This window comes from Conger conger, chromosome 4 (assembly GCF_963514075.1).
Source record: "Conger conger chromosome 4, fConCon1.1, whole genome shotgun sequence".
NCBI classification, from domain to species: domain Eukaryota; kingdom Metazoa; phylum Chordata; class Actinopteri; order Anguilliformes; family Congridae; genus Conger; species Conger conger.
In genome coordinates this window covers 33,499,922-33,525,628 of record NC_083763.1, presented here as the reverse complement: position 1 = coordinate 33,525,628, position 25,707 = coordinate 33,499,922, and the positions used below count along the sequence as shown (strand labels likewise).

General features: G+C 42.1%; 1 protein-coding gene across 2 annotated transcripts in view; it reads right to left on the bottom strand.

Annotated features, from left to right (window-relative positions):
• Nucleotides 1-17,524, bottom strand: part of LOC133126421 (acetylcholine receptor subunit delta-like) — a 40,738-nt gene extending 23,214 nt beyond the window's left edge. The window contains exons 1-3 of one of the 2 annotated variants that reach the window (XM_061238628.1): nt 17,326-17,524; nt 4,434-4,579; nt 3,581-3,625 (exon numbers count right to left, since the gene is read on the bottom strand). In XM_061238628.1, coding sequence (XP_061094612.1) covers nt 3,581-3,625; nt 4,434-4,579; nt 17,326-17,383 — 249 coding nt within the window. In that variant the 5' untranslated portion in view covers nt 17,384-17,524. The remainder of the gene's footprint in view (nt 1-3,580; nt 3,626-4,433; nt 4,580-17,325) is intronic. The other variant, XM_061238626.1, reaches the window with a different exon arrangement.
• Nucleotides 17,525-25,707: the final 8,183 nt, after the last annotated feature.

Sequence of the window (25,707 nt, the reverse complement as noted above, 5' to 3'; positions counted from 1 at the left end):
TACAGAGACAAATTGTCCATCCATCCATCCATTTTCACCCGCTTATCCGGAGTCGGGTCACGGTGGCAGTAGGCTACACTGGGTATTCCAGGCATCCCTCTCCCCAGCAATACATTCCAGCTCCTCCTGGGGGATCCCGAGGTGTTCCCAGGCCAGGAGAGATATATAATCTCTCCAGCGGGTTCTGGGTCTACCTCGGGGTCTCCGCCCAGTTGGACGAGCCCGGAAAACCTCCAAAGGGAGGCGCCCGGGTGGCATCCTGATCAGATGCCCGAACCACCTCAATTGGCTCCTTTCGACGCGAAAGAGCAGCGGCTCTACTCCGAGCTCCCTCCGGATGTCCGAGCTCCTTACCCTATCTCTAAGGCTGAGCCCAGCCACCCTACGGGGGAAGCTCATTTCGGCCGCTTGTATCCGCGTTCTCGTTCTTTCAGTCATTACCCAAAGCTTGTGACCATAGGTGAGGGTTGGGATATAGATTGACCGGTAAATCGGTCAGGTGTCTTCACCACAACACCTGCATTACTGCTAATGCTGCACCGATCCGCCTGTCGATCTCACGCTCCCTTCTACCCTCACTCGTGAACAAGACCCTGAGATACTTGAACTCCTTCACTTGGGGCAATGGCTCGTTCCCAACCCGGAGGGAGCAATCCACCGTTTTCCGGCAGAGAACCATGGCCTCGGACTTGGAGGTGCTGACTCTCATCCCGGCTGCTTCACACTCGGCTGCAAACCGCTCCAGTCCATGCTGAAGGTCACGGTCCAATGAAGCCAGCAGAACCACGTCGTCCGCAAAAAGCTGAGTCACAATTGTGAGGTCACCAAACTGGACACTCTCCTCACCTCGACTGCACCTTGAGATCCTGTCCATGAATATCACAAACAGGACCAGTGACAAGGGGCAACCTTGGCAGAGTCCCACAGGAAACATGCTTGACCGAGGATGCGGACCCAGCTCTCACTTTGGTTATACAGGGACCGGATGGCTCGTAACAACGGCCCCGGTACCCCATACTCCCGCAATACCCCCCACAGGGTTCCCCGGGGGACACGGATAAAAGCCTTCTCCAAGTCCGCAAAGCACATGTGGACTGGATGGGCAAACAACCATGACCCTGCCAGCAACCCCGCTGAGGTAAAGACCTGGTCCACTGTTCCACGAGCAGGACGGATGCCACATTGCTCCTCCTGAATCCGAGGTTCGACCGTCGGCCTCCAGCACCCTAGAGTAAACTTTCCCAGGGAGTGTGATACCCTGATAATTGGAGCACACCCTCCAGTCCCCCTTCTTGAAAATGGGGACCACCAGGGATATAGGTGCAGATTCCCCCAAGTCTTCGGGCTCTGCCTCTTTCACAAAGGACGTGTTGTTTGGGTTCAGGAGCTCCTCGAAGTGCTCTTTCCACCGCCCAACAACATCCCCAGTCTGGGGATGTTCTCCTCCCCTGCTGAAAACAGCCTGAGACGAGCCCTGCTTTCCCTTTCTGAGTTGTCGGATGGTTTGCCAGAATGTCCTTGAGGCCAACCGAAAGCCGCAGCCCTTCTGGCCACCTGGTACCTGTCTGCTGCTTCATGGGACCCCCGGGCCTTCTTCAGTTTGACAGGCTCCCTCACCGCTGGTGTCCACCAGCGGGTTCTTGGGTTGCCGACAGGCACTGATGACCTTCTGGCCACAGCTCCTGCTTGCCGCCTCTGCAATGGAGGCTTTTAACATGGCCCACTTGTCCCCAGCCTCCCTCAGGATGCACGAGAAGTTCCTCCGGAGGTGGGAGTTGAAGACCTCGCGGACAGGGGCCTCCGCCAGACGTTTCCAGTTCACCCTCACTACATGTTTGGGTTTACCGGGTCTGTCCGGCAGCCTCCCTGGCCACTTGATCCAACTCACCACCAGGTGGCGATCAGTTGACAGCTCTGCTCCTCTCTTCACCCGAGTGTCCAAGAGATATATGGCTGCAGGTCTGATGATACGACCACAAAGTTGATCATCGTTCTTTGGCCTAAGGTGCTCTGGTACCAAGTACACTTATGAGCTACCCTATGCTCGAACATGGTGTTCGTTATGGACAATCCATGACCAGCACAGAAGTCCAATAACAAGACACCGCTCGGGTTAAAATCAGGCAGGCCATTCCTCCCAATCACCCCCTTCCAGGTTTCTCCGTCGTTGCCCGCGTGAGCGTTGAAGTCGCCAAGCAGAGCTATGGAGTGACTCCAAGAAGGCCGAATACTCTGAACTGCCATTTGGTGCATAAGCACAAACAACAGTCAGAGCTTTCCCCCCAGCGACATGTAGTCGCAAAGAGGCGACCCTCTCGTTACCCAGGCGGAACTCCAACACAGTGGCACTCAGCCGGTGGCTTGTGAGTAGCCGGGCGGCGACCCCACTCCAAGGAATCGCCACCTTAACGTGGTGGAGGGGTTTGTGTGTCCTGGTGATCCTGGGAGCTATGTTGTCGGGGGCATTAGCATTAGCCCCCGGTAGGGTCTCCCAAGTCAAATTGGTCCCGGGGGAGGGGCCAGACTAAGAGCGATTCAAAGACTCCATGATACGGCCACACAAATACCAAGCTACCTCGCCCAGAAAAGGGAAACCGGGGCCCCCTTCTGGAACCAGACCCAGGAGGGGAGCTTGTCGGCGAGTGTCTGGGGGCCCGGGCCTTATCACATGGGGCCCGGCCGGGCACAGCCCGAATTGGAAACGTGGGGAGACAAATTATATTTAATTTTAAAAAGTAACATATTACTGTAAGCAATTGACTACTTTTTACATAAAAACTTGATCAAGGCTGTCTGAGATCAGAAGCAAGGGGCCAACCAAAGTCTGCAGAAGAACTGTGGCAACAGTTCTTGCAGAAGAACAGAAGAACAGTTGTGCAGAAGAACTGCTAGGAACAACTTCCCTGCTGATTGTCTTACAGAACTGCAGGGCAGCGTTGGCTATCTCAGAGAAGGGATGCAGTTTTAACGCCGAAACAATATTGATTTGATTCAGTTTTTAACTATTCTGCCAAATGACTAAAATGTAATGTAAAATTATAGTAAGTTTATTTAGGACCTTTCATTGAATTATTTTTTAAAGAATCATATCTGTACAGAATGTTATACAGGCGTTATACAAGACTTCTGCACAGTACTGTATATCAAAGTAGTGTAAATAACTATAATAACACAAATTAGACATAAAATAAATAAATAATAAAACAGGATTGTATGGGCATGGACTAGATTGCCTCAGCACCCCACCTCCCTCCTCAACTCATCAAAAAATATACCACCCTCAAGTAATTTGTATTGGAGAAGGAGGGAGACTGGTACAGGGATTAATATTTAAATGAATTGCTGAAAAACAGAAGAATGCAAAGAGTATTATCCACTGCACGACTGTGCCACTATAAAGCTCATGGTACAAATCTCTATAAAAACAATTCAAGGATTATGAAGTACTGGGGGTAAAGAACATTGGTGGTTATAGTCTCTTACTTTATGCTCTACGTAACTCTCCAACACATTCTGAGTTTTAACACAAGTATTTAAAGGTTTGGAGAGGGAAAGGGAATATAGCAGCATTTCCTCTTACATGTTCCATCCATACATTGCTGAGCAGTGTTTCATCCACCTCTTTCTGTAGGAGGGAAGAGGAGAACAAAGAAAAATGTTTTAAAAAACGCAAACATGTTTGCAACCATCATTAGCCAAAATTGTCTGATACTTGGTGGAATCCTTTATACCATTGATCTTAACCCTGGACCTCTGGAATTAAAACAGCCCCAAAAATATCCACAATAATTAACCATTGGTAAATGGCCTATGGCACCAAAATGGCAGAAATGGCCCTCATTTTTACATTTAATATCAATATTTGTAAAAGCCACAGCAAAAAAGTGTCATACAGCAACTTTGCTTCAAATTATGTTGCACTCATTTGAATGCAACTGCTGAGAGAGACATGGGATCATGTGTAATAGGGCTATCCTACCCTGATGGTGGGACATTTTTATAAAGCATATACATATGACTAAACCAGCAACAGGATTAGAAAAAAATTGAAGTATTTGCATTCTTTAAATGTCAAAAATTTGGTGTAGTTTCATTTCACTTCACAACACAATAAATGAATCGATAGTTCCTGATTTTACATCTTAGAAGGCACACATGGGCCAACACTTACAGTATTTAAGGAACGCAAATCTTATTTAATAAAGAGAGACCATATCGCTCTCAACATCAAGTTTTGCGGTCGCTTGGCTGCCACACATGTTCAAATTATAATGTATGCAATGGTAAAGCCAGCAAAATGGCACAGAGCATCAGTGTTTTCATTTTCTATACAGTCCAGTCTGCAGGTAAATTGGAGAGAGTGGGTGTAGGCACACAGTGTAATCTCACCAGTGAAGTGAAAGACTGAGTGTGGATATGCAGTGTTATTTTACCAGTGAAATCAGATTGGAAAGAGTGAGGGCCAAATAGACTATCACGGTGTCCTCTTTTTTTTCCACAGGCCGAAGCTCCTTGTTGTAGGCACGTTCCTTAAACAAGTGATGAATGAGCCGTTCCTCCTGGTTCCTGCCCCAGCATCCTACAATTAGGACAGAGGAACAGAGGTCCACACTTCTGAACATTCTGGACCTGATTTACTGGCAGAGTGATGACAAGAAGAGCCTCTCGCAAGTGACGAATGGTCTAAGATTATGGCAAAACCCACATAGCCTATAATGACATGCCAATTACTAATGAATGCCTTAGTGCAAGCCCCCTAGTGGCCTTGGCGCCTGTGTCCTAAGATTACCGAACTCTGCTTCTGTGATGTCCCTTTAAAGATTCAGTTGTCATTTATTGTCTTCAATTATTGTTTGATCAGAAAAGGATGGCGACCACTCTTGATTTGGATGCGTTAAAAAGCCTTTATTAAATTACAAGTGTAGCGACATGGCTCAGGCAGTAAGAGCAGTTGTCTGGGGTTGCCGGTTCGATCCCCTGCCCGGGCTGTGTCGAAGTGTCCCTGAGCAAGACACCTAACCCCCAAATGCTCCTGACGAGCTGGTCGGTGCCTTGCATGGCAGCCAATCGCCGTTGGTGTGTCAGTGTGTGTATCAGTGGAGGCTCCTCCATAGAGGTGGAGGAGGCCTGGCCTCCCCAATAATTTGAGAGAAGAGAGAGATTTAAAAAAAACAATAAATATATTTATTTTATTTATTTTAACAAAAAACATATTTTTTTTTTTTTATATTCATATTATTTTAGTTTTGTTCATAAATCTAAATTTTCCCATGGCTAAAACCCAATATTGCAATTGTAAAGCAACAGGCCAGATTTCCCTATCAGTTTGTATTAAGGGAGGCCTGGCCTCCCCTAGGAAATTCGCTTTTCATAGAAGTCAATGTAATGCATTTTTTTTCATGCCAATATGTGATTGGCCAGATCACTGAAAATGGGTGGGCAACGGAGGCCTGGCCTCACCATGCATTGTGTCCAGGGCTGAAAGATTGACATTTTGTTCGTCCAATCACATGCTACTGGTTCATTTGGAATCAACTGTCCTTTCCTTTCCTATTCAACACAGAAGCCATTTTGAGAATTCGCTAGTCACTTCAGTCAAACAAACACTCGCCATAGTGGCTACGAGTGTCCCATCAACTTGTGCTTTTCAGGAAATTTAGACAACACCCCTGGCTATCATCCCTGGAGTTTATAGCTCATTTGGCCAAACACTTTTGCTTAAAACTACCTCGGAAGTCGGCGAGATTCTGGCGCTATTTGAGATCTTGGGCTGGAGATATGCAGATTCCAGATACTAGGGAGTGAGAATGACATTCAATAGGTCATGTTAGACACCATTTGGGATTTATTGAACAGTTTTATTTTTAATGTAGTCCATTTCATTTTATTACAAGTCAATTTAATAATCTTCCATATCAAATTACTGAATTGTTGCTCTGTGAGGAAATTCACTCTAAATACGAAGAGTGCTGCCCTCTAGTGGATAACGTTAACATTAGATAAAGCCAACTGGAACCATATTTTTACATATTTTATATTAAATATATTGAATAAAACTACATATGATAAAGAAAGTGTTATCTTATCTTTTTTATATGCTAAACTTGATTAAATTGGTGATTACATGTTGAAGCTGTAGAAGAATGAAAAATGTAAGCTAAACAAAATTGTTTTTAACTACATAATTAAAATTCCTGCCTTTTACACATGTTCACTTGGCATTTATATTACATCCAAATGTCATTTCTCAGCTTAATTATCAGGCAGGCTCATAGACTTACAGCAATGTCATTTCTTCAGGAAGGCACAAGGCTAAGCTCTGCACAATGAATTTCATCAGCCAGAACTTTCTGACTGTAGCTTACACTCCAAATAGTATGCCTTTGGCCAGCACAAAGACAGATAAGAGAACAGGGAACATTCCATCGCGAGTGAAGTGAGCAAGCGGAAAAAAATGGCCTCCTCAATTCTGGAAGTCACCAGCCTCCACTGGTGTGTATGAATGGATGAATGAGAAGCATCAATTGTACAGCGCTTTGGATAAAGGTGCTATATAAATGCCAACCATTTACTATTACCATTTACCAATCAAATACAAAATCTCATGTCCCCCCAAAAAGAAAAAGAAAACAACTCAAATTACAGAAAAGGGGAATAATCTATTTCCTCATTAAGCCCTGGAAATACTGTAGCTTTCAGCTGAAAAATCCAAAAGGTTTCCCGTCTTAGAACATGTTTCAGATGGTCTCCTCCCCTCCAAGAAGTGCGGACCTCTTCAATGGCCATAGCTTTCAATGAATCCCCAAGCCTTCTCTTACAGACAGGCCCCCACTCTTAAGGATAAGTTGGTGCACAATGACCTGTCTCCCTTAGCTAAGCCTTGTTGGCCCCCAAAACCACCCATAGGTAACCACCCCTGTGGGAACTGTAATCAGTGTCACCACATTGTGAAATCTAACACAAGGACACTCATGGAGCCAGTACATATAAAATACAATAATTCGTCAGCTGTAATACCATTTTTGTTGTGTACAGGTTGGAATGTGAATGTGGTTGTTTATATGTTGGACACACCAAACGTAGATTAAGGGACAGGTTGTCTGAAAATGTGTATGCCATTAGGACGCATGATGATAAATACCCTATGGCTAAACATTACAGACAGGCTGGCCATTGCAGCCCTGATTCAGCACCTTGATTTTACTATTTACTGCAGAAGCGCTCCTCTCTCTATTTTTATCAATTTATTGTTTATTCATTTAGCTAAATATTTACCTAAATGATTCATATATTTAGCTATATGTTTTATACTTTTAGCCAAATGGTTATACATTAAGCAAAATCATACAAAAATACAAAAAATAAATAAAGATTTAGCTGATATATAATTTTGTGAAAGTATATTTAACATTTACACCTGCCATTTCATGAAAAGTGTTTTATGTTGCAATTAGCACCCAATATACATCAAAGAGTGCTCTCTTGATCTGTTTTTGAAGCCTTCTGCAGAGAATAGTCATGGACATCCATGCCTGCTTCCTGAAGAGGGTTTCTGATCTGTTGGACAGGTTTTTATTATTATGGTGAGAATTTCTTAGTAATAAACTGTCACGGTCTTCCTTGGAATGATCAGCCCCTTTGCAATTACTGAGCTCACTGGTGTACTGCAAGATGCACACCACTAGTTAGCTGTGAAACAGAATGACCAGGTTCGGGTTTGCTAACTAGTACCCAAAAGAGTCTGCACTTCCTGAGTTCTGGAAAAGAGTCTTGTGGACAGATGAGACCAAGTTTGAATTGTGTAAAAGTAATGGCAAGAGCAAAGTATGGAGACTAAAATGAATTTTCTAAGAACCAAAGTACACCTCCTTATCTGTGAAACAGAGTGGTATGGGTGTTGGCATGTTTTGGCATGTACAGTGGTTCCACTAGAATGAATCATAATCCGTCAACGGGATGCACAGGGTTGAAAAAAAGCTACTTTTACCAGTCATTAAATTTGTTTTAATGTTCACCTGTTTTATATAGTTTGTGCTGCATTTTTGGAGGCTATGTATTGTATGTTGATTCATACAAATATAAGCCTATTTATGAACTTGGCTGAATTATTATATATTGGCATCCTGCCAACCAATGCAAACTGAAAACTCAGGAATGCAAGCCTAACAATATGAAACTTATTCAAAGGAATACTTTTTTTTCCCCATCATTTTGAAGCATGATTCTACACGATCAACAACTTCTCGACAGGTATATTTGTTCCATAATGATCCCTATTTACTTTTGTTGATGCGGTAATCAAGTGTGTCATCCAAAACACACTTCCGGTGAGGCGCGAGGCAAAATGGCGACACAACACTGAGCGCTGTCTAAAACCCTCTTCTTTCATGTTTGTTGGGGCTCACAGAGTAAACTGAATTGAGTTAGACTTAGGAGAAAAGTTGTCCAAAGCCATGGCTGACAAGAAAAATCAGACTAGGGGAGGAATGGGCGGCCGCCGCCGTGATGAACCGCCAGATTCTCCACCCCATGCAGCCGGAGAAATGGCTAAGCTTATTCAAGAAACGATAGCTAAGGAGCTGGGCTCGCTACGTGAAACAATGGCTGAAACAGTAGCCGTCATGCTGGAGGGCTCGCTCAAAAAGGCCCTTGACCCCATAGTGAAGCAAATGACAGAGAATGGTAATATCCTCCGTGTGTTAAAAGAACAGTTGGATATACATGATAAAAAATTCGGCACAGTCTTTGACAAGATGGACGGCCTCCAGGCTAACGTGCGTAAGAACGAGAAGAATACAACCTCCTGCATGTCGGAGCTGACTAAGTTACAAAGAAAGCTCAATGACTTAGAGGATAGATCCAGGAGGAATAATGTGCGGCTTGTTAATTTACCGATGGGTGATGAAGGTGACGATCCAGGTGGATATCTCCAGAAAATGCTGCCTAAGTGGATCCCTACGCTCAAGAATAACCAAGGCACCCCATTGGAGATCGATAGAGCACACCGGATTTTCTCCAACAACCCTTCGAGACCACGAACCACGATCTTCAGGCTCCTGCGTTACACCGATCGACAGGCTATTGCCGAGGACCCGGCCCTAGGCCCCCCTGATGAGAGATTGACGGGGGATGGGTTAGAAAGGAATGCATTGTTAACCCCTCGCACACGCCATTGAGGTGGTAGTAAGAACGCCCGTAAGAAGAAAAATATGTGGTTCAGAGAATGAGCAGCCATACTTGTCAGTAGAGGAGTCTGAAGTCGGGGGACTTAGATTTAGGGTTTTAAAGAGCAAGGTTAAAGTTCTGACTGAGAATACCCCAACCCTACAGGGGAGGGGCACAATGCCTGGCTAAAGAAAAACAAAAATAAGGAAAACGGAAGGGATGTCAATACCGAAAGAAAATTAATGATTAATGGCGGATGATTTACACTCAGCTATTGGCTGGATGTCCTTTGTAGATCCCTTAAGGCGCCACAAAAAGGGGCACCTGAAGAGGGTGTTGAGATGGTGGCAGGCTTTAACGTCTGGCTTGCATGAGATCAAAGTTTGGAGGAAGTCAAGGAGAGATTATGAAACTGACACAGACACCAGTGATGAATAGGTTCATTAAAAACAACATAAGGGCTAGTGTTTTTCCACTCGTATATTAAGATGGTGGAAATTCCCAAACCAGAGGGGCCCATGAAATAAAATATTGGGGACAGTTCTTTTGAGGTATGAGAAAATGACAATTGGAAAAACAGAAATAATTAATATGATCATTAAAAAACAGGTTATATAAAAGATAAATGTCTTCCCGCTTGACATAATGGGGGCATTTCTTATCAAAAAAGGTACACTTTTGTATGCAAAAAAGATATATAAGGGATAAGTTTTTAGACCTTAGAGCAGGATCCCAGAATTTGGCTTCAGAAGATATCTACGAGCTGGTGAAGAAAGAGCCACACAGAACAAGCTGGAGTGGTAATTATAATCTATATTACTTGTAGAAGTAGGAAAAGTAACATATTATAAGTTTACTTTTATATATCTTTTATTTCTCATTAGGGTACTATATAAAGTAGAAAAATGTAGAGAAGTTATCATATTTAGATAAATATAATATTATAGGAATAGTTTCTTTTTAAACGTCAAGAAGGGGGAGCTATAGGATAAGGCTAAGGCCAAAGAGGATGGATATAGGAAGGGTGTACCTTGATTTTTAAACATCGTGGTGGAAAGGTAATTTAGAAAGAGCTAAGAGGGGTATATGTAACTTGCATGTGATTAGCAAACTGCAAAAGATGATATGTACACTGTAATCTGTATAACTCTATTCTTTTGATTGATTATAATAAAGTATATCTTACTATAATCATATGTGATAAAGAGTCTTTAGAGGAATACATTGAATACAGGACATCGATTACCAGATTTGCATCACACCCTTCACTTCGAGACTGGGCTGGAAGTTCAGTAGAACTTACCAGGGCTCCAGGACGTTCGGAGTACTTGAGTTCGTCCCCGAGACACCTCATTGTGAGGTACTGCTCGTGGGAACGTGAGGTCTGAGCTCGGCAAGGGGTCCGTGGCTCACGACACTATCCTTGACGGGGCATGAAAGGCCGGACCCACGCAGGACGGCATCCGGCTGCAATTCTACGCCGACTACAGCACCGGGACGACGAAGGAACGGCAGGCATACAGGGAGATCTGTGCTACGCTTCGGGGGAGAGGGATCGACTCGTTCCTGATATACCCGGCGATCCTGAAAGTGAATTATAAGGGCAAGAGGATGTTGTTTGACTCGGCAGGAGAGGCGGAGGAAGCCCTGGCGGATCTGCTCGGTGCGGGAGGACAGGGAGTGGAATCCGGGGACATTGAGTGAGAGGAGGCGGACTTGATTTGTTTTGGCTAGCCTGCACCCGCACGCAGACACGGACATGGTACATCGTATGGGTGACGTTGAATATTTTGTTTTCTTGCATATTTTAACTGACTGGATGCACCTCTGGTTGAATAAGGTGTGAATTTGTTTTTCTTCTTGAGAGTTACTGTTATATATTTTATTTTAAGATATTGCTCAACACACCCAGACGTTACTCTATATTGCGGGTGGGGTGGGAGATTGGAGAACGTTTATTCGTTTTGGATAACTTTATAATTTCTTGCACCACTGGGGGTCGTTGTTGTCTTGGGAATAATATGGCTCAAGGAGGCTGTGCTGTGGTGCTTCTGAGACAGGGATGATTCCAGTTGCAGTTTTACAATTTGATGGGCGAGACCTGATATTATTTGTTTGGTTTGCTTTCACTCGTATTTGTGAGAACCAATTTAATTTCTCTTTTGGTGCTAGGGGGGGGCAGTTAGTGCTCAGTGTTAGACATTGCTGAGTGACGCTCACAGATGTTACAAGGTAAAGGGGTGAGAGGGAGGGGGGGTGGTTGTGGGAGGGGGGTAACTCAGAACTCCACCAACTCACGACTACAAATCCAAGGGAATATTTGCAATACAGGTAGACCAGAACATTTCAATATTGTTTCATTTAACGTTAGGGGACTAAACTCCCCATATAAGCGTTCCAAGGTATTAGATTTCCTACGCAGGAAGAAGATAGACATTGCTCTACTGCAAGAGACACACCTAAGACCTAATGATGTTTCCAGGGTTCAGAACCGAATCTATAAGCCAGTTGTGGCATCGGCTGATGGTACTGGTACAAAAGGAGTTATGATATTAATGAGACGAAATATTAATGCATCAAATGAAGAAATTGGCTCTGACGCGGCGGGATGTATAGCATTTTGCTGTGTGTCTATTCAGGGGAAAAAGGTTGCATTCGTCAGCATATATGCCCCAACCATTCACGACACAGAATTTCCCCCCTCGATTACTGCACAATTACTGAAGCTCAATGATTACCAATTATATATTGGTTCAGACATGAATGCGGTTGTAGACAATAACCTTGATAAGTCATCCTCAGTGTTAGCGGGCTCTCAAGAAGCAGCTTCTAAAGCACTTAATTGCTTGATAGCGGACTTGAATCTAACTGATGTATGGAGGATACATAATCCATCTGTTAAAGACTATACCTTCTTCTCCTCAAGACATAAGATGTTCTCTCGAATGGACTATGTCCTGGTATCTTCTAGTTTGCTGCCTTCGGTAAATTCAATAGAGTTTCTGTCCAGACACTTATTTGACCATAACCCTATTATATCCACCTTTAATTATGGCAGTATCAAAAACAGGGCCTCCAGATGGAGGTTTAACGTCACCTTGTTAAGCAACGACGAATTTTTGGCACAATTAAAAACCAAGTTGACTGAATTTATAGCTATAAATAAAGACAGTGTTGCAGATGTGACAATAGGGTGGGCCGCCATCAAAGGCTTTATAAGAAATAATGCCATCTGGTTCAGCTCTCACCTACATAAAAATCGGCTCCAGCAAATTTCCACGTTAGAAGAACAATGCAAGACTTTGGAAGATGATCTTAAAGGGACATACACCTTGGCAAAAGAAAACGAGCTCAAAACCAAACAAGCAGAACTGAATGAGTTGTTAAGACCCAGAGCAGAATATATGATCCACATAACCACATGAATGTACTATGCAGAGGGTAGCAGACTGAGTCATCTTCTGGCACTTACTCTTAAATGGCAGGAAGCTAAAAGGTCCATACCAGCGATCAGATGTGCTAACCGTGGGGTAGTAACCTCAATAGAGGAAATAAACCAGACATTCAGGAATTACTTTGGGCAGCTGTATACGAATGGCCCGGCTCCCACTGAGGATGACTTTTCTAACTTTTTTGATGGACTGGGCCTCTCTAAATTGTCAGAGGAAGAGACGAAAGCCCTGGACTCTCCGATCACACTGGATGAGCTATTTAAAGCAGTCAAAGCTACTAATAAGGGCCGTACACCAGGTATAGATGGTATACCAGTGGAGCTTTATCTTTCATTGTGGGATGTCCTTGGACCAGTATGGTTGGAAACACTAGATTATGCTATCAAAAAGGGCAGTTTCCATAGAGATCTAAACACAGCCTTGATTACTGTCATACCTAAACCCGGGAAGGACCCCTTGGAATCACCGCCCAATATCACTGATAAATGCTGATCTCAAGATATTTCCCAAAGTCTTAACCGGTAGACTTGAAACAGTGGTTAAGAAAATTGTGAGTCCTGATCAAACAGACTTTATTAAGGGACGCCTGGCCTCTGATAACGTCCGCCGACTCCTACATATACTGAGCGCAACACATAAGATCCCACTTGAATGTGGCCTGCTATTTGTGGATGCTGAAAAAGCGTTCGATCGCCTTGAATGGCCATATTTGTGGAGGGTTTTGAGAGAATTCAACTTTGGAGACAAATTTATCAATATGATTCAAACATTGTATGCCAACCCAATAGCTCGGGTGTGTGTGGGAGGAGGCCTCTCTCAACTATTTGACATCAAACGCGGCACGCGGCAGGGGGATCCTCTCTCGCCGTTGATCTTTAATTTATCTATCGAACCACTTGCTCAATTAATTAAAAAATGCCCTCAGATTTCCCCTATTACAATAGGTGCAACATCCCACTCAATTTCGCTATATGCGGACGACACGTTGGTTTACATGGCAGACGTTCAACAGACTCTTCCCAGGGTATTAGAAATACTGGAACACTTTGGACACCTGTCCGGTTACAAGGTCAATCTGGCAAAATCTGCATTGATGTTGGTTAATACAGACCAAAGTAGGGTGGCTCTCCCCCCCCAGATTAGTATTACCAAAGAGGTCCTTTACCTGGGTATTAAAATCAGTACTTCATTGTCCTCTATAGCTAAAACCAATTATTCTTTAGTATTTAAAAAAGTAGAAGAGGATATTGCGAGATGGAAACATCTACCAGCGTCAGTCCCATCTTGTGTATCAGTTATTAAAATTAACATTTTACCCCGTATTAATTTCATCAGCTCGATGCTTCCACTGGCTCCTCCGACAGGTTACTGGCAGAAACTCCATGCTACGAGGTTATGTCTGGAATGGTAAACGTCCCAGTATAAAGTGGTCAGCTCTCCAGGTCAAGAAGTCATTTGGGGAATGGGTATGTCCAAATTTTAAATTATACGACTGGGCATTCGTATTGAGGAGCCTCAGTTACTGGTTGGATGAAGATAGAATATCATCTTGGAGAAGCGTGGAGCAAGAACTAATATCACCAATACGATTGAAAGATTTCCCCCTTATAGGTATATCTAATAAAAAATGTAGTTTGCTTTATGGCCCAATCTTTACTTATATGCAACAAGTGTCATCTGTCATCTGTTAACGGGGGGGAAACCTTTTAGTAACAAATCATGGGAGGATAAAGGTATTGTGTCTCTTCAGGATATCAACGGGGTAGACAATATTCGGGACTTCCAAGATCTAGTCTCCAGCTACGGTATCGATAAGCACTCTCTTTTCTTTTACTTCAGAATAAGGTCAGCCTGTAGAGCCTATCGGGTTCCCTGGAGGTCAGAGTTGAAAGAACATCCTATTCTAGACTGGGTAAGAATCACTCCAAAAAGTATAGTGTCTTATATATATGATCATTTTAATTCACATAAATATACACATACTTGTGGTATGCAGGCATGGGCTAGAGAACTAGGACAAGAGTTAAACTGGGATGCAATTTAGGATAATGTTACTGGTGCTTCGAAGAATCCAAACCACCAATATATACATCTTAAAGTTGTCATAGAGCGTATCTAACACCGAGAATTAGACATAGAATGGGATTGGTAACTGACCCGTTTTGTTCGTTCTGCCACCTGGGAACCATTGGCTCTTTTATGCACGTTGTATGGGAGTGTCCAGGGGTGTTGGAGTTTTGGGGGAAGGTAATCAATACGCTGTCGGATCTGCTGGAGTTGCAACTCCCTATGGACCCGGCAATACATTTGTTGAGTGATAACTCACATATCACCCTTCCCGGGAAATCACGTAATATCTGGCTGGCAGGTCTAACAGCCGCCAAGAAGATTGTTGCTCAACGTTGGAATCCTCCGCACGATATCTCATATACTCATTGGCTTCGGAGCTTTTTGGACATTTCATACCTGGAACTATCTTCAGCAAGAATTAACAACGCAAAACCAAACACGATTTTAGTATGGACAGATTTAATATTGAAGTTGAAAGATCTTCTGATTAGGTGATTATTTTTATTTGATCTCTACCTGTTTTTGTTTTTGTTTTTGTTTTATTTCTTGGTCAGTTGCAATATCCGGATTGGTGGTAGGGAATGGGGAGGAGGGAGGGGAGCGTGGGGTGGTTTACGGGATAGGTGGGGTTATAAATCTTCATAATAATAATTTGTATGGTAATCATATGGTAATGTTTGTCATGTATATGTGTGTTTTGCCTACAAATAAAAAATGAATGATAAAAAAAAAAGTGTGACATCCAATTGATTTACTGCATGTATGTAGCTAAAAGTGCGCATCTAGCAGATTGCAAGATAGGGCACCTAGTAGATGATTGCAAGAGTACAGAGCTTTAATAATAATAATATATTGTTTACATACATATATATATATATAAGCAATAACAACAGGCAGTGGTACAGTATATAGACATTTTATCACAGCTAAGGGGCATTGTTCGCAACCCCCTGTAGCCCTGACTTCTTGAAATAATAGAAATAGAACTGTAAACAAGCATTAGAAGTGGTATATAGTTATTTTATCACTGCTATTAACCAATCAGATGACGAGATTTGTCCTGCCTGTTAGATATGATAATGAAAGCTTTCATTACCTTCACTAAGGAAGCAATTGAATACACCTGACTAATCTGAAACAACTGACAAACTGTCCAATTACATTTGGTCCCCTATAATGGGGGGACTGTATAAAAAGGGATGTTATTCCTAGACAAATCACCCAATATGTATGTAAATACCTTCAAATTAAAGGTGACAGTCTGCACCTGAAACTCATAATAGTCATTTTTATTCCTCATGTGCTCGAGTACAGAGCCAAAAGAACAGAAATTGTACCACTGTCTAAATACATACGGACTGTAATCCTCCCATAAAATTCAAAAAGTCAACACAACTCATTTGTAGCAAAATATATAAATATATATATATATATATATTTTTTTTTATGATTTAGATCAATGCTGAATAAATAAACTATACTTTGCAGGTAATGTTATTTTTATGGATAATAAGTAGGCACTATGCTCAGTTTAACTTGCTGCCTATGTACTGTAATTCTGGCTGCTCCTTACCTGTTCTATTATTATACTTATGTCAACAATATATCACCTTCCATACAAGCCCAGGAAGTCACACAGAGACAGCTCAGCGGATGTGTGTATATATAATGATGTCTGTAAGTATTTCTTTGTGAGGGTATCATCACTGTGTCAAACAAGCAAGGTTGTGGCTCACAAACGTCACTGCTAGGCTTGTCAAGCTGATTGGTGCCCCACCAGCATTGGTATACCAAAAACACCACAGGAGATAAGAAAGTCAGTGAGAGATAAGAACACAATACCCCCAGCTAGTGGTGGCTAGTAGCAGCGACATCATCAGTGAACACAAGTGAGCCAGTTCAAGTGGCAGCCATACATGCCCAAGCCATAACACTACCTCCACCATGCTTCACAGATGAGGTGCTATGCTTTAGATCATGAGCTATACTGGTATATTTATCTCTTTACGGCCAAGAAACATTTCCCTTAAAATGTGGGGGCCATGTATTAAAAGGTTATATAATTCCAACATGCTTCACTTGATACCAATGTATGTACCCTCAAACAGTCTGCATTTTAACCTCATACTCAAGTGTTTAATTTCAAATCTAATGTGCTGGAGTACAGAGCCAAAATAACAAAAATTGTGTAACTATTCAAATACTCTTAAATTTCTTATTCAATAACAATGAAGATTTATTTTGAATGTAACAACTGCCAATTTATGGAAAGCGGTTTTGTTACAATTGGTTTTGGCTCCCTGTACAGTATATTTTAGGAAATGATTACAATGTGAATGGAATGTTTGAGTCAGAAGGAATTTGTGGTAGTTGAATACACAATACACACTCTTGTAAGTGAATGATTTACCACAAATCTTAAAACACAGTAGAAATTAATCACAAATACGTATGCTTTGGAAAGCTGTCTGTAAGGTTGACAACAGTTTTTGGTAACATTAATCTGACCGTCAGCTGATTGACCAAACTGTCATTCATGCGGTGTCTTCCACAGAGCGTTTTCACACTAACAAGAGAAAGAAAAAATCTGTTTCAAAGGTTTTGTGCTGAAACTCAGAAGTCGTCTCCTTGGGCTTACCTGTTGCAGACAGACCCAGTAGAAACAGAAGAGAGAGACCAATTTTAATGAGCTCCATGTTCTGTCCTGTCCCTCCAGTAGACACACACACGTTCACTCATCCACAATTATCTAGAATACAGCAAAACAGGTTGACACACATAAAGCCTCCCTGATAGACAGGGGCAGGTGGGGAGAGAAAGAGGAGAAAATAGACTCTGGATCTGTGACCTCCTCGTGTGACAGACAGGAAAGGGGGGGGGGAGACTTCCGAGAGAGATGCATGTGCAAATGAAATGCTAACTTTGTTTTCTTTACTTCCTCTCCCCTCAGAGACACACATCTCTCTCATCTGCATCAAAATACTCACGTGCATACGCATTTGAACAAAATCACTTGCACACACAAGCACACACACACACACACAAAGGCTTTGCACCTCATAAAGCGAACGCACAAACGCCTTCCAACATAGGAAGTTCAAATTAAAACATGAACAGATTTGTTCAGTAAAGACACACCGATTTTTCTAAATGTTTTTTCTGAAAGTTAAAACAAATATTGTGGTCCTTTGTGTTCAGGCAATGCGTAGTGTGTGGGGTGAGAATGCGTGATGAATGGGGAGGCAGTGCTTACAGGAGCTGCTAACTGACTAACCCGAACAGCTTTGGTATGTTTGCTTATCTATTCTTACAGAAAGTAAAACATTGTACAGGACAAAAGAAAGTTGAGAAAAAGATTCTGCTCTCAAGCCACCTGCCTGCTGTTGGCTGTCATTGGCATTACCGGCTATGGGAATTCATGGACATCTGTGTATCACACCCTACACACACTTGCCACTGTCCATTATCTATGTTGGAGGGTGCTGGTAGAGGAGAGTGAGAAGGTTTGAAGGGGTGGGGAGAGTCAGAGTGAACAGCTGCTCTGGGCCAAAGGATGTCATGTGGGCCTGTTCTGTGAAAATGACTATAGGAGGGAATTGAGACTACTGATACAAATGTTTGTTTGTTTAGAGGGACTGTAGTCTTTCTGTGAATGACATACTGTATAAGTCTGGTCCAGAATGATCTTTATTGGTTTTTCATGGTGGTGGATTTGTTAAAATGATGGTGGATTCTGGGGAGATGCCCAGTAATTGCTGGGCTTTGTTGGAGTTATGTGTCTGTGAGGTGGGCTTTTTTGGAGTTATGTGTCTGTGAGTTGGACAGTGTTTGGGTTATGTGTATGTGAGCTGGGCAGTGTTGGGGTAATTTGTCCGAGCTATGCAGTGTTGGGATTATGTGTCTGGAGTTGGGCAGTGTTGGGGTTATGTGTCCAAGCTAAGCAGTGTTGAGGTTATGTGTCCAAACTAGGCAGTGTTGAGGTTATGTGTCCAAGCTTGGCAGTGTTGGGGTTATGTGTCCAAGCTGGGCAGTGTTAGGGTAATTTTTCTTTGAGCTGGACAGTGTTGGGGTAATATGGTGGGGTAATATGTCTTTTTCTCTTCCACTCTCCTCTAACACCCATCCATCTCTCCCACCATCCACTGTCACCTGTCGGCGGAACCTACGCCACTTGTCTACCTCCACCCTCTCATCTACAATCCTCTCCTCCCTACCATCTGCGAAGTCTTTCTCTCGACTGTCTCCCGACGATGCTGTTACAACTCCTTACATCCCACCGCGCGACCACCTGTCCTCTTGACCCCATCCCCTCTCCCCTTCTACAATCTATCTCTAATGACATTCTCCCTTTTCTTTCCTCTCTAATCAACACCTCCCTCTCTTCTGGCACCATGCCCTCTTCCCTGAGGCCAGAGTCACTCCCCTGCTCAAAAAACCCCTCTGCTCTGAACAACTACTGGCCTGTCTCTCTTCTTCCCTTTCTCGCTAAAACTCTAGTAAGGGCGGTCTGCTCCCAACTGTCCACTTATCTTCTCCACAACAATCTCCACGATCCCAACCAGTCCGGCTTCAAGAGTGGCCACTCCACTGAGACCGCCCTGCTCGCGGTCACTGAGGCACTCCACTCTGCTGAAGCCAAATCCCTCTCCTCTGTCCACATCTTCCTCGACCTGTTGGCCGCCTTTGATACAGTCAACCATGAGATTCTGCTCTCGTCGCTGACTGGGATGGGTGTCACAGGATCTGCACTGGCATGGTTTTCCTCCTACCTCTCTGGTCGTTCCTACCAGGTGACTTGGAGGGGCTCAGTCTCTGACACTCACCCCCTACAAACCGGAGTCCCTCAGGGCTCAGCTCTTGGTCCTCTCCTCTTCTCTCTATACACCATGTCTTTTGGCTCTGTTATCTCTTCCCATGACTTTTCTTACCATTCCTACGCCAATGACACCCAACTCTTTCTTTCCTACCCCCCCAATACCCAGGTCACCACACAGATCTCTGCCTGCTTGGCTGATATCTCTGCGTGGATGACTTCCCACCACCTGAAGCTTAACCTGGCCAAGACTGAGCTTCTCTACATCCCTGCTAAGTCCTCTCTGACAATCAAACTCTCACTGACTGTTGAGGACTTTGTAGTTTCCTCCTCCCATACGGCAAAGAATCTTGGGGTGACTCTTGATAACAGCCTCACCCTGGCTCCACAAGTATCCTCCACTTCCTCTACAATATACACCGCATCCGTCATCTCCTGACGGAGAAGGCCACCCAGCTCCTAGTCCAGCCGCTCGTCATTTCCCACCTAGATTACTGCAACTCCCTCCTAGCCGGTCTCCCAGCTTGTGCCATCAAGCCCCTCCAGCTGGTCCAGAATGCTGCAGCCCGCCTGATCACCAGTCAGCCCAGGTCGGCTCATGTCACCCCACTCCTCATTGGCCTCCACTGGCTTCCTATTGCCGCACGCATCCAATTCAAGGCCCTAGTGTTGGCATTTCAGGCTGCTAAGGGGACTGCCCCACCTTACATACAATCCTTAATCACTCCCTACTCCCCAGCTAGACCACTCCACTCCCCCTATTACGACGCAGACTAAAAACAGACCTTTTCAAACTGTACTTTAGTCCTACCTCCTGATCCCCCCCCCCCCCTTTTCCGATATCCCTATCCCTCTTGCCTAACCCAAAAAAATAAAAAATAGAAATTGCACTTATGATGACTGTATGTTTAGAACAGCACTTCATGTGTATTTTACTAGTTTTGGATGTGTTGCTTTAACTTGTCGAAGAACCTTTGCAGTTGTAAGTCACTTTGGATTAAAAGCGTCTGCCGAATGACTAAAATTCAGTCATTCATTCATTATCCTATCCCACTTATCCTGAACAGAGTCGCAGGGGGCTGGAGCCTATCCCAGCATACATTGGGCGAAAGGCAGGAATACTCCCTGGACAGGTCGCTAGTCCATCGCAGGGCAAACACATCATTCACTCACACACTCATACCTATGGGCAATTCAGACTCTCCAATCAGCCTAACCTGCATGTCTTTGGACTGTGGGAGGAAACCGGAGTACCTGGAGGAAACCCACGCAGACACGGGGAGAACATGCAAACTCTGCACAGAGAGGCCCCGGCTGACGGGGATTCGAACCCAGGACCTCCTTGCTGTGAGGCGGCAGTGCTACCCACTGCACCATCCGTGCCACTTGAACATCATTTCGATTAACATTTTTCATAATTTGAATCATAACCTTGTCCAAAAAAAGAATAAAAAATAGATAGGAAATAATGGCAGACCTTGTCCAGGACTTTGCGATGCTGGCACAGGGAGGTTGAAGAAGCAGTGTCACTTTTTATGCTTGTCATGTCATGTTTCATGTTTAGTTATTGTCTTAGTTATATTATTGTCATGTCACGTATTATGTTAATCTAGTCTCGCCATGTTTTTATGTTTTATGTCATGTTATGTTTCATGTTTAGTTCTTGTTACGATTTAATTGTTAGTCTTGTCATGTCACGTTGTGTAGTTTATTCATGTCACATTTTGCAAACCTGTTATGTCACGATTTATGTTGTTTCATATTACATTGTTCTGTTCCTCCTCCCCCTCCTCCCACCCACACTTAATCAGCCCGCCGTGACCTCCACTCCCTCTCACCCTCTTCCTTTGCCACCACTGTCACCGCCTCACTCCCCCCTCTCGAATCCTTCTCCAAACTCCCCACTGACTCTGCATCTGCCACCCTCCTTTCACAACTAGTGTTTGATAGTACTTTACAAACTGCTTTGCTATTTTATTTCTTCCTGCTCTTTCCTTTTACACATGGCTTTTTACTTTATCATTTAACCTCTTCCTAGAGGGGGAAAAATATGCCAATTTTGACACTTTTTCACTCGTGTCAAATAATGCTCTATTTGCCACAAGGCAAGTTTGGCCGGCTCGCGTGGAGTGGCATAATTAGCTCGCTGCTCCAGAGGGATCATTAGCTAACACTAATTGGATTAGACAGGGTACAATTGGCTACCAAATTGGGAGAAAAAGGGAATAAATAAAATAACTAAAATAAAACAATTATGCTCTATATCTCAAAAACTACACAGGCTACAAATATGTTTCGGGACTTTTATTGAAGCTAAGACCTACATGCTTCTGACAGCGTATTTACAGCAAATTATGCACAGAAAATGTAAAAAATATATATATATTATTTTTCTATTCCTGAATATGCAGACTACCACTCCCAATTTTGTAGCAATATCTCAAACCAACTGTGCCAAAAATGCCAATGTTCCAAAAAAGTGTCTATATGATTTATTTTGAAAGTTCTTATAATAAAATAAGATATTTTGACAATAAAAGTGCATTTTTTAAGATGGAATCCAACAAAAACATACTACAACCAGAAAAGGCTGTCATACCCCAGAGAGAGAGTGGATATGGAAAACGTCAAAAGCAGTTTGATGGATGATTGATTGCTTAATGATGTCATAGTCCCGCCCCTTTATGATTTTTTTAATTTGGAAAGTCATTTTAAATATATATATTTTTTTTTTTTCAGAGTAATGGTCTCTGTGAGGGGCCAGTGAAGATCTTTGTGTTTTTTTAAACGTGTTTGAAAAAAAGGTGATTTTTGTGTAAAAGTGCTTGTGCTTTTAGCGTTTAGAATTTAGAGTTTTATTTATTATAAGGATAATTGTTTAGCAGCATCGTCAACCAGACCCCTAGTACATAAATGAACAAGAAAATAAGATATATATATATATATATATATATATATATATATATATATATATATATATTATGTTTTTGTTAGTTTTTAAGCAAAGCATATGTGTGTTACTTGTTTAAAACTATTGCAAATTATTTTAGTGTCGTAGACATCATTACAAGCATGGGTATTAAAAGTAACAAAGTGACAAACTTAAAATGTAAAAACAGTTTAAATTAGCTGAAACATCTAGAGCACTATTAACGTTTGTATAATATAAATATAAAGCTTGAAAAGTGCAAGTTATTCAATTCTATGATTTTTTTTACAGATATAGTTTATAGACAGAAATACTTTTTTTCCTCTTTCTCTGTCGCAGTGCAAAAGCTTGTTCTTGTCCGGACTCACATCGGTAATGTGTGAAATAGGCAGGGTGCAGTGTGTTGTAATAAGTTTACGCTAAAGCGTCTGTCTAAATGCAGGACGTTAGGCCTATGTATTTGTAGCATTATCTAAAATAACCATATTATTATCTACATATAACATCTAGATAATTCCTGTTGTTTTGTGTTACAGCTACTGAAGAAAATTAGTAATTAATTTAAAATGTATTATTCCGCACATGCATTCCAATGGATTTGAAGTTTAACAAAGCATCACTGGTGAAGATTATAATTAAAGTTGTATAAATAATAAAAATTTCATACAGGGTAACAAATGTTTATAAATTAAATACATTACAGTGTACTATGTAGCTATGTGTTATTATTCTAGGCCATACGTTTCTATGAACATTGTAGGAGACATTTAGTAGACACTTCTAAGACTACAATGTTAGAGCACCTATATAATTGCACTACGTTTGGCCTATGTATCTGTAACATTATCTAAATAACCATAATATTATTTACATATAACATCTAGATAATTCAGGTTAAAAAAAACAACAAAAAAAATGTTAAAGTCTAGGGAAAGCTGCGTATCCTGTCTTTAAAGATACAAAGGCATACGTTAGCATCCCTAAGGCCAAGATATGTGCAATCAGTGTCATCAGGAGCATTAGTGTAAGCTGCATATCCTGTCTTTAAAGATACTAAGGCAATCTGGTTATCAGGCATTCAAGACAAAACTACCGTAAACAATCAGTTTGGACATGGACATTGTTTAAATGTTCTGTTTATAATTATGGGGCAACACTACATATTAATCCTTATACTTGCAGGCAAACTTCCCTTTTAAAGTAATGGCTTATGTTTGAAACTTAAATAATAATAAGCAGCTATCTAACTGCAGTATAGTAGGGATATTGTGGAAGTAGTTGTGGAAAATACACGTGTTATTCACCATTTCTATAACTCATAACTTTTTCAGGTCAGCAATACCTCTCACACAATTGTATCCGAAGCATGAAACTCCACTCCCCATTCTGAACCACAGACATTTACCCCTCTGCACCAGTTTGCATAAGGTCTCTTGGTAGCAGAAACTGTTTAATGTCTTAAAAAGAAAATAAGTGTGCTGGATCTTTAAAACAACTGAAAACAACCAGTATGGACATGGACATTGTTTAAATGTTCGATGTATAATTAAGGGGCAACACTTCCTATTAATCCTTATAAATGCATGCAAATGGAACTTTTAAATTAATGGGCTATGTTTAAACTTGTTTAAATAATAAAATTAATAAATCGTATTCTCATATTAATATCAAACATAGTCAGAGTTTAAAATGCATCCAAATAAATTGCAATTGCAGTTTAATTTAAGGTGGTAAATTTAGGGTGGTCTATACAGTTAAAGGGAAACGGGACTTTTTCACCCCTGAAGTCAAAGGTCACTCAACACACCCCTTTTTTAGGGTATAAAATGAGCCCTGCAAAGATCATCTTTATAGTATTTTAGTTGATTCTACTGGCATAGGAACTCGGACTGACACAGAAAACCAACTGCTCACGTATCTGGTATGTATGGCTAGCATATATTGAATATAGTGTTCATAGGTTAACAATCTTTAAATCAGATTGTTTTGGAAGAGTTTTTGCCACAGCTAGAGGTCGTCGAGAAGCCCTCCATATATTTTTGACGAAACAGACATTGAAAACCAGGCTTTACAACCGGGTAAGTTTGGGCAATAGGATTATCTCTCTTTGGTCTGTGTGTGTGCATTTGTGTGTATGCGTGTGTATTTTAAAAGCTTTTTTATTAGTTATTTATATATGTATTTTTTTATTATCCATTTATTTATTAGATAGCCAAAGAGACGTAGATAGCCAAACAGCATCTATGCATATCGTTGCTGCTGTTTTGGAACGTCCTACAATATTAATAGCTGCACAGGTTCACGCTTCAGAGGACAACAAAAACCATATTACATATTACTGAATATGAAACTTTTCATGACATTTTTTCTTCTTTTTTTAGCTGCTCAGGTTCACACTTCAGAGGATGACAAATTACACTGCTGAGTATGGAACTTTTTCAGAATTTTATTTGAAAAGTCAATAAGAAGTGCTCACAGAAGCCACAAACACTTTTTTGGTTCTGGGGCTGTTTTAACACAGAAGAGAAAGTGCGGTAAGACTAATTTTATCGGGTCTATCTTATTTCTGAAGGGGTTTTTATTTATTTAATTTTAAATGGCTCTGAAAAGGCCGAGGGGTACACGCTCGGAGTCTGAGAAGCAAAAGGCCTACGCCCAAAAATGTTGAAAATAGTTTGTTGGCGACAACCCCAGATACTAACCATGATACAATCCCCAAAACTAGCGGTTCAAACATGCAACAACCCCCAGTTAATCCTCATCTGCTATATCTTATTAACGTCATTAATCAAGGACCCACCAACACGCATGCTGAGGCAGAATCTGTGGAGCATGCGGCAGAGGATGATGACGATGTGTTTGGAGGTCTTCTATGAGCTTTGAATGCTGTAAACCATGCAAATGTTAGTTATGTAGAACCTGAGATAACAACTAATGTTGTCAACAATGACATGTTCTTACGGATGGTGATGATGGTGTTGCCCAAAATGGTGGGGTGCTTAGTGATGTAAACATTTTTATTAAGAGTTTTATGTTCACATTTTAAACACCCTAGAACGGCTGATGAATAGAGTTCATGAACTGCGAAACAGCAGTGACGTTGTACAGTGAGAGTTGCGGGGGGATTCCCTGTCTGAGGATGTAGTTGTACAATTAACTGGTTTGTGGCTTCTTCAAGCAGCACCTCTCCCCATCCCTCCCTACCTCCCTGTGAACCTTAATTGTTGTCTCTGTGACTTGCTTTGTGTATCGGTATTTTTAGTTGGCTAGGTAAGCAG